The sequence below is a fragment of the Chelonoidis abingdonii genome, chromosome 11 (genome assembly GCF_003597395.2).
Source record: "Chelonoidis abingdonii isolate Lonesome George chromosome 11, CheloAbing_2.0, whole genome shotgun sequence".
In the NCBI taxonomy this organism is placed as follows: domain Eukaryota; kingdom Metazoa; phylum Chordata; order Testudines; family Testudinidae; genus Chelonoidis; species Chelonoidis abingdonii.
Genome location: NC_133779.1, coordinates 21846749 through 21856848, shown reverse-complemented (window position 1 = coordinate 21856848; position 10100 = coordinate 21846749). Strand labels below are relative to the sequence as shown.

The following is a 10100-nucleotide window of genomic DNA, read 5'->3' as shown; positions in this document are numbered from 1 at the left end:
CTCACTGGCGTCGGCGCCTTGGCCTCCGACACGTCGGGGGTCTTGGCGCTGGGACGTGTGGGTGGAAGTGCTGGATTTCGGTCCCAACGGGCCAGGGAGCAGCAGGAGGGCCCCGAGGGGCCCGGCTGTCGGGCAGAACCCGGACGGTCTCCCTGTTGGTCGGCTGCGCCCGTCTCTGAGTGACAGCCTCCGGCCATGGTAGCTCTGCCAGCTAGTGGGGAAGCTGCCAGCCGGGACTGGCTCGCGTAATCCAAGCGTGCAGAAGGTATCGTCCCGTCGCGAGCTCCACGAGCAGGGGCTGGGGGTGCCCGTTCGGGGAGGCCAGGATCCTTGGGTGTTCGTTCCCCGGCTCTGGGAGGGAGCGCGCGCAGTTCGGGGCTCTGGGGGCAGCGGTGTTACGAGCCAGTGAGTAGCTGGGAGATCGGACGCCGCTTTGGGTCCTCCGTCCCGACTCGGGAGTGGCGGGAAGTCTCTGGCTGTTACGGAGCCATGCGGGTGTGATGCGCTGCACGACGCCAGGACGTGCGACTAGGCACATAACTAAACTCCCCCACCGAGCCGAGGGAGATGCAGAGGAGCTAGTGGGTGATGTTAGGCAGCAAAGTGGGCTGGGCAGGAATCTCCCGGGTTGTGTCCGGCTCTGGGCGATAGGGCCCTCAGGAGGGCTGTCCTAGTTGGTCTTGAGCGCGCCAGGCAGCTTCCCATCTGCTGGGTCTGGTCTCCCTTGGCTCGGGCCAAGCTGCGGACATTTGCCCGCTCACCCTCTCCAAGAGTCTTTTCGCCTCCATAGGGAGATCAGACGACGAGTTTGTAGACCCCCGCCGCCCTGAGCTGGCCTACCTGGCAGAAACCCCAACAGCCTACACGAAGTCAAATATCTCCCTGTCAGGCAACACTCTAGCCCACGACATGGCCAGTGGCTCAACATCGATGCAAATACGACTTGAGGGAGGAGAATATCGCGTCTCCTCCGCCCTGTTTGCCCCCTAGTGATGGACACGTATACCCCGACTTCCCCTCGGATGGCGGCTGATACCTTACTGCTTCCGACCCCTGAGCGGCTACCAGAGCTACGCGTGTCCCATGCACCCCCTCCGCGCGGCTCCGAGCGTCAGATCCCCGCCACTCAGCCCCTCACCCGTCTCGGACGTACTCCATGACTCGGCTTCACCTGGCGGGGCGCCGAGGCTGCAACCGCAGGTACAGGCATCGCCGACCGATTCCGGTGCTTCCCTAGCGCACCTGCCTACTAGCTTGCTAACCCTACAGCGCCTGATCCTCGCTCGTCGGCCGCAGCCGTCGTTGCGTTGCGCGAGAGTGTCGCTAAGAACAGGCAGGGCGAGTGCACTGTCGTCCCTAGAGCCTGCTGTTCTGTACACACACGCCGCCAACAGTGCCTCCTGCCGCACGAGGACTGTGAGGGTCTTCCCCCTTAGAGAAGGATCCAGGGAATGGGGCAGGTGGCTGCTACCAGGCGAGCTCCTGGCTCCCAGCACGGCGCCCTCCTCTAAACCCAGGTCCCAGGACGCGCACCCAGGAGTGTGACTGACCCTGCTGCTCTGGGGCGCGAGGGGCCGACAGTGATTGGTCACAGGGGAGCCTGATTTCTCCCCCTCAGAGGCATCCTAGGTCTCACCCCCCGCCTGCCAGTAACATGGGAGGCTTGCGCGGCCTCCCCAACAATCGCACAGCCAAGGACTGTTGATTGACCTGCGGAGCATGACGATCATATGTGATGCTGGGAGCTCATAGCATTAGCAGCATGTGCGTGGGCGCTCAGTGGCGAGCCCTCGATGACGGGAAACTGGGACAGTATGCGGCTCAATGTTCCTCTCAATGCTGTGTTCGTCGTGAGCCTCAGTTTCCCCTTAGCCAGTTTCAAGTCATGTAGTGTCGTTGAGAGGTCATCAGGAGGCCGCGCAGGTCTGCTTGGGGAGGCGTCCAACAAATCCCCCCGCCCAAAAAAACCTGGTCCACGCTTTCCCCACCAAAGCCTCCGAGTTCACACCCGGGCTCCTTCGCAGCAATTTTGCGTTCCCTCCCCCCTTCAGCCCCTCGGTCGACCCCGACTCCCCCAGCCTGCTGTAGGGACCCGAGGGTGCGGGGAACATGGGTCCGTGTTGTAGTTTCGAGGAATTGCTTAGCTCCAGCCTCCGCCATTCATTGCCCCGTAATGAATCATTTGGCAAAAAAAAGCATGTCTGCTCCTTTCTGTTGCTGCATTGTTACGAACCACTTGCTGACGGGGATTGGTCATTCGATCGTGTTAATTCTGACACAAACATGTGCAGCGATTTGAAACTACTGCGCGAATGAGTACTTTTTGGGGGGCCAGAATTCCCCCGGTGTTAATGGGACATTCGGGTTTTCGTCCCTGATATAGCACCGTCCATTGTGGTGTCCCAGGTTCCAGGAATCCAGGGACCGGGGCCTGGCTCCACCGAGTGTTGGAACAGGTCTCTCCCCAGATCCTGGGTATCTGCCTGTGCCAGGTTATGTGGCTGCCATCGTAGGACAGTGCCAGATGATCGCCCCTGTTCTCCCGGCGTCCCCCGGACACTGCCCCCACAAATGCGGGGCAGGGACTCTGGGGTATAAGGGCCTCCTCTCTGGGAGCAGCTGTCTCCAGGGTAAAAGAAGCGTCGACGGCTTCACCTTGCCTGGGCTAGCCTGGGAGCATTCGACCATCCCTGCCCCTCCAAAGTGCCCAAGCGGGTCCTGGGGACCAGGGTCCGCCCCCCACTGCTGCAGGTCAGACGTGCCCCTCAGCGCAGCCGGGAAAACAGAAGGTTAGTAGCGTGACAGAATATGGTCCAAAACAGAGCTGGTAGGTACAGAAAACAGGACCCCCTCAGCCGGGTTCCAATTTGAGGGAGGGGTCAGGGAGCCAGAGCCTGCCTGCCCCCCCTCCATTTCCCCTCCAGCTGCAAAGCGAACTCCCCCAGCCCGCGTCCTCCTGCATGTCTCTGTCCCGGCCAGGAGGCACCTGATCTCTTTGTTCTCCAACCTTCCGTTGGCACCTTTGCAAGGGGGGCCCGGCCAGCAGTTGCCAGGAACAGGGATTGCCATTCCGCTCTGCAGACACATCACACCTGCCAGGGCTCTGCCACCTCAGCGCCCCGTATACCCAACCACCTAGGATCTGGGAGAGAACTAGAACTGATAGGAACTGAGCACCAACACAGCTTGAGAGGATGAACTTTGGAGGGTAACGATTCCGCAGTGGTCACTGGAGGGGCTCACGATTCATGCAGGCCGGGGCTGAGAGCTTCATCTCGAAGGTGCGCTGTTGATGCCTGGGTCATTCCCAAGTACTGTGGGGTTGATTGGCTGGAGGGGTTGTGGGAAACGGCGGTTGGTGGTAGCATGCAGGGTGTGCTGGGAGCCGGATCCTGGCCTTCTCTCTCGTGATTGGCCTCCACTGATGAGGTGAGTGGGGCCTGGGTGGGTCAGGTCAGACGCAGAGCAGCGCGTTAGGCAGAGCCAGGACTTCCTGGCTTCTCTCCACGGCTTGATGAGAGGAGGGGCTGGGGGTTGGTGAGGTCAGAGTGGGCTAGGGAACCAAGGAAATTCTTGGATGGGTGGTTTCTTCACGCCCACTGGGCGACAGGAACGCATGCCCTGGTTCCTGCAGACTGAAATGGCTGGGCCCCCCCCCTTGCCAAAGGCTAGCCAACGGATAGGTTGCGAGAACAAAGAGATCAAGGTGCCTTCCTGGACCGGACAAGACATCAGAGGAGTGGGGACGTTTCGCTTTGCAGGCCAAGGGGAAAATGGAGGCCAGCAGGGCTCTGGCCTCCCTGACCCCTCCTTTTCCCTTTTCCCACTCAAATTGGACGCCGGCTGAAGGGCTGGGTCCTGTTTTCTCCTACCTACAAGCTCTGTTTTGCACCATTATTCCTTCACATAAACCTGTCTTGTTTCCCGGCTGCTGAGGGCCGTCTGATGCCAAGTTGGGGGCGGCCCCCTGCTCCCCCAGGACCCCGCATTGGGCACGAGGGCAGGGGCATGGGTGAATGCTCCAGATCAGACCCAGGAGTGAAGCGTGCGAGCTTCTTTACCCTGGAGACAGCCTGCTTCCCAGAGCAGAGAGGAGGCTCCCCCAGAGTCCTGCCCGGCTTTGTGGGGGGCAGTGTCCGGGGACGCCGGGAGAACAGGGGCGATGCTCTGGCACTGCTCCCTACGATGCAGCCACAACCGGGCACAGGCAGCTACACAGGATCTGGGGAAGAGACCTGGTTCCAAACACTGGTGGAGCCAGGCCCCCGGCCCTGGATCTTCCTGGACCCTGGACACCACTAATGGACGGTGCTATATTCAGGGAAGAAAACCCGAATGTCCCAATTACCACCCGGGGGAATTCTGCGCCCCCCAAAAAGTAATCATTCTGCGCAGCCTAGTTTCAAATCCTGCACCTGTTGTGTCAGAAATAACACGATCGAATGACGCAAAATCCCCGTCAGCAAGTGTGTCGGTAACAATGCAGCCTACAGAAAGGAGGCAGGAAATGCTTTTTTTGCCAAATCGATTCTTTACGGGGCGAATGAATGCGGAGCTGGGAGTAAGAATTCCTCGAAACTACAACACGGACCCATGTTCCCCGCACCCCTCGGGTGCCCTACACAGGCTGGGGGGAGTCAGGGTCACGGAGGGGCAAGGGTGTGAACTTGGAGGGTTTTGGGGTATGGGTGGGGGAAAGTCTGGAATGGATTTTTGGGGGGCGGGCGGGGAGGGATTGTTAGGGAGCCTCCCCCAGGCAGACCCCAGCTGCTCCTAGCCTCTGCCATTCAGCCCCTGTCCCCATGTGTTCCTGCACCCCCATGTATCCTTGCACCCTGCCTGTATGTGTCCCTTAGGGTGACCAGACGTCCTGATTTTATAGGAACAGACCCGATATTTGGGGATTTTTCTTTTATAGGTTCCTATTACCCCCGACCCCCTGTCCCGATTTTTCACATGTGCTGTCTGGTCACCCTAGTGTCCCTCCACCCCTACCTAGACACCCACTCCTCCCATCCCCATGTGGCCCTGGAGCCTGTCCCCATGTGCCCTCACTGAGACATAAAACCTTGGGCTCAGAGGCCCGGTACGAGGCCTGAACTGAAGTAATGGTCCAGAAATGGGATATGGGTCTCTTGCTGGAGGATTCTCTGCACCTTGAGGTCTTCAAACCACGATTTGAGGACTTCAGTGGCTCGGACATAGGTGAGGGGTTTGGTACAGGAGTGGGTGGGTGAGATTCTGCATTGTGCAAGGGGTCAGACTACCTTAAAGTCTATGCGTAAAGCCAAGTTCGGCTGTGAGGCAGAGGCCGGCCCAGCTCGCGGAAGTTGGCAGGAGGAAGGCTGCTAAATGAACGTGTGCCGGGACGGCACCAGGACAGCCGGGTACGAACACATCCCATGGAGATAACAAGGAACAGGCAGATCCAGCCTCCAGCCAGGGTCCAAAGGACAATACAATGGATAGACAGTATGATGGATGGACCATATGAAAGAACAATACGATGGATAGAGAGTATGATGGATGGACCATATGAAAGGAAAATACGATGGATAGAGAGTATGATGGATGGACCATATGAAAGGACAATACGATGGATAGACAGTATGATGGATGGGCTTGTTCAAACCAACCTGAACCAGCAGAACGGCAACACCCTTATGCGTGGAAGGGTTGCACCTCAGTGCAGTCACTGAAGCGAAACTGGCGTATAAAAATGCATCCCTCAGTGGACGTCTTTGTCCGGGCTAGGGACCAGCAGCAGATCCCGCCGCTGACTGAGCCACTCCATTGTCGGGGGCACATATTAGTCGTACATCCTGTAGAGTCCGTGGGGGACCATTCCTGTGCTTCGTTTGATGATACCTCTGGCCAGCTGCCTTCGTCCCTTAACAGAGTTGGTGGTCATTGGGCGGTTCGCTCGAGCTCCGCCATGCCAGCGAGCTGCAGAGCCGGGGCAACGCCCAGAGGGAAAAACACACGCGCACGCCACCGACCTATATTAATGCCGAGCAGAGCAGGGCACCACGCCGGTGCCGTCTGATGACATCGCTGACCCTGACCATTGGTCTGGTGAGGAATCGAACTGTCCATGGCGGGAACTGCCATCTGACATGACAGAAAACCACGAACTTAACCCCTCCCCGCAAATCCCCCCCCCCCCAAAAACATAACGGGAAAGAAACATGGACTGTCCCGTGTAAGGCGAGGGCAGAGACTGTCGCCTTAAAATGTCATATATTGCAAACTCTAACCCTGGCTGCGAAGCGGTTAAAACGGCCCACCACCAAATTGCCAGGGCCAGTGTGGTAAGCGTCTGTCCCAGATCTGGACTTTAGCGTACAAAATCTGGGTGCTTACTGTGAACCTCCCCCAAGCTTATACCCAGCTTGGATCTGATATCGCTGCCACCAACCAGGATTTTTAGGGTTCCTGGTCACCCCGAGTCACCCCAACCTTTCCCTGGGGGACCCCCCCAAGACTCAGAAGTATGAGTCTACCGGCAAAGGAATGATCTCCCCTCCCTCCTCCCTCTCTCTCCGTTGTTCCGCTCTGAGGGGATTGATGCAATCTCTTTACATGACAATACCAAGAAACTGGTCTCCGTCTCTCCAAAGAGACAAGCCTTAAGCACCAGGGAACAGAGCTGATTCTCTCTCTCTCTTTCCCCGTAACTTTTCCCGCCCTCCCTAGCCTGTCACAGATGTAACAGGACTCCGGGCACAGAAATTCCTCTCCCCTTTGCCTCACTAGGAAAAGAAACTTCCACAAGTTTTAAAAAGAAAACTTTATATAAAAAGAAAGAAAATACAGAACAATAATACTGCATTAAGAGATCAATACAGGCTCTTGCTTATAAGAAAATATGAATAAACAGTCTGATTTAAAAGATAGCCCAATTAAACCAGTCCAGCAAATCAACACCCATGTAAATACAAATCAAAGCACATCACAGCCGATTACTTTGGTTCCTTTGTACTCACACTTAGTAGTAGAATATTTGAAAGAAGATGGAGTTAGAAGAAAGCTTGTTTACTCACAGCCGAGGAAAACAAAAAGACCCCGAGTTTCCAGTTCCCTCCCAGACTTTAAAAAAAAAATCCAGGTTTCTGATCGGTCCTCTGGTCAGGTGTTTGGTTCCTCCTTTTTCACCCTTTACAGGTAAAAGAAAATTAACCCTTACCTATCTACTTATGACAGCCAGGAACAGTAACAAAGACAAAGTTAAAAGAATCCAAGGAAGCTACACAGCCCTGGGCCAACCCCTTGCGGGGTGGCGAGCAGCCAGCACAGGAACAGAATAAAACATCGGAAACAGCTGCAGGGAACCTACCAAAAAAAAATACACACACACTGTCCCCTGATATAAATATTGGTGGGAAAAGCAGGCTCCCCCCCGTGCCTGAAGAAGTGGGGTGGAAGCGGGAAGAGGAGGCCCTAGGAAAATGAAAAGACACAACATTGCAAAACCTTGCAACCGCCCCCTTGTGAGAAAAGCCAGGTTCTGGGACAATCTAAATCGGGACCTGGGCTGGTCCCTGTCGGAAAGGGACGGGGAAGTGCCGAAATGGGGAAAAAGTAACGCACAAAACTGTCACTGAATGGGCACATCCGAGGAAGGAAAATACAGAAGAGTTCACAGAGCACAGAACTAATATTTGAAACATGGGCTTTTCGTTTTCCCATCTAGCCGAGTTTTAAAAAAATTTTAAATATAAATCCAGGGTTGTGAGTTCAATCCTTCAGGGGGCCATTTAGGGATCTGGGGCAAAAAATCTGTCTGGGGATTGGTCCTGCTTTGAGCAGGGAGATGGACTAGATCCCTCCTGAGGTCCCTTCCAACCCTGATATTCTATGAACCACTGAAACATTTAACACGCACGATTTCAGCTTTCCACAGTCGGCAAAAACAAAACAAAAAAGAGAAAAATAGCAACTTTAACACTGTTCCTGCAGTGCGGGCGATTCCCGCCATTGCGCTCAGGGTAATTTTAACTACGCGGTTTTCACTTTATGCGCTGACCGGGAAATGGAACCAGCGCGTGAGATGAGCCTCGCCGGTAGATACAGGGAATTAAACCTTTTTATAACATCACTGTGACAATTATAACATTACTGTAGCCGCAATGGTCACTGCATCAGGAGCCTGCTGAAGACACTCGCCACGACAAACTTTGCATTGGATACCACATGATCATTTCACGGCCATGAACGTGGGGGGACCCCCAGCACCCCCGAGGTACAGAGCGTCACATTCAGCCACTCCTTCCCCTGTGGCCGATGTCCTCTAGAGGACAGGCCCCTGCCCCATTCCCTGCCCCCCTGAGCCAGTGAGTCCCTGCCCTGGGGCCGGGTGGGAGCCAGCGTCCCCTAGAGGGGACAGGCCCCTGCCCCATTCCCTGCCCCCCGGAGCCAGCCAGTCCCTGCCCTGGGGCTGGGTGGGAGCCAGCGCCTCCTAGAGGGGACAGGCCCCTGCCCCATTCCCGCCCGCCTGAGCCAGCCAGTCTCTGCCCTGCACCGGGTGGGAGCCGGCGCCCCCTAGAGGGGACAGGCCCCTGCCCCATTCCCTGCCCCCCTGAGCCAGCCAGTCCCTGCCCTGGGGTCGGGTGGGAGCCAGCGCCCCCTAGACGGGACAGACCCCTGCCCCATTCCCTGCCCCCTAAGAGGGGAGAGGCCCCATTCTGTTGCACCGTCGCTCCTTGTACAACCCCCTCCACACCTCCTGCACCCTGCCCAGTGACACCCTGTGCACCACGAACGCCTCCCCGTACAGACACAGCTCGTCCTTCATGCCGTACACCCGGAATCGGGCGTCGTGCCGGTAGCGCAGCCCGGCGGCCAGCACCAGGAAGCCGAAGTAGACGTCGTCCAGCGGGAAGATGGGGATGCGCTCGGAGGCCGCGGCCAGGGCCGGGACACTGGCCCTGGGCATAATGAAGCCGCCCCCGGAGGGGAAGTCGGGGTATTTGGCCTGGGGGAACAGGGCGGAGGAGACGCGATATTTCGTGGTTCTCATTACGGCCGAATGGCGCTGGATGTTGCCGTGGATGACACGGGAGGCGTTGGGCGTCTGATCCAGGTAGGTCACCATAGCAGGAGGATTCACGAACATGTCGTCGTCCCCTGCGTGGCAAATTGCAGGCGCTATTATGATGGGTCTCGTGCTTTCTCTTCTGGGGGGTGGTTCAGGGTGCCAGTTCTTCCCCTGCAGTGGAATAACTGCCCCACTAGTGTCCTAGAGGAGGGGAGTGGAGAGGGAGGGACCTGTGCCCACTCTTTACTCCAGGTCCCAGCTGAGGGGCCCAGAGGATAGGGGTAAACCACGTGAACTAAGACTTCCTTCCTCCGGGCTACTTCCCTATCCTGCCCTTCAGCTTGTGGGGGACTTCCTGCCCTACCTCTGCACAAGCCAGCTGCCCCTTACCTAGGCTCTAGGACTTGTTAGCCAACTGCAGCACTTCTCCAAACTGTCCTCTGCTTCCGTCCAAACTGTCCTCTGCTCCACACCAATCCTCTCTGCTCCAACTGCTTCAAACTGTTCTCTGCTCCACACCAATCCTCTCTGCTCCGACTGCTTCAAACTGTTCTCTGCTCCACACCAATCCTCTCTGCTCCAACTCCTCCAAACTGTTCTCTGCTCCACACCAATCCTCTCTGCTCCGACTCTCCAAACTGTTCTCTGCTCCATACCAATCCTCTCTGCTCCGACTCCCACACTATCTGACTGAAGCAGGGGTTTCTGTCAGGTGACTGATTACAGATGCTCTAATTGCCTTCAGATGTCCTTGTTAACCTACAGCAAATTTTCTTCCCTTTACAAGGACTAAGTCTCCCTTCTAACTCTCTCCTGCTGCCCTCTGGCCATGCTGTATCACACCCGGAAGAGGGAAAAGATGCTGAGGAGGGTGCAGCCGTTGGCTGGAAGGCCTCCCCGCAGCCCAGGCTTCTAGCCCCCCTGCTTTAACCCACCAGCCCCCACTCCTCTCCCAGAGCCGGGGAGAGAACCCAGGAGTCCTGGCTCCCAGCCCGCCCGCTCTAACCCACCAGCCCCCACTCCCCTCCCAGAGCCGGGGAGAGAACCCAGGAGTCCTGGCTCC

General features: G+C 57.0%; 1 protein-coding gene across 1 annotated transcript; it reads right to left on the bottom strand.

The window, feature by feature from the left end:
* Window positions 1-8662: 8662 nt before the first annotated feature.
* Window positions 8663-9115, bottom strand: LOC116814968 (N-acetyllactosaminide beta-1,3-N-acetylglucosaminyltransferase 4-like). The gene has a single exon (XM_032762949.2). It carries the CDS (start codon window positions 9113-9115, stop codon window positions 8663-8665), a length of 453 nt encoding a protein of 150 aa, XP_032618840.1.
* Window positions 9116-10100: the final 985 nt, after the last annotated feature.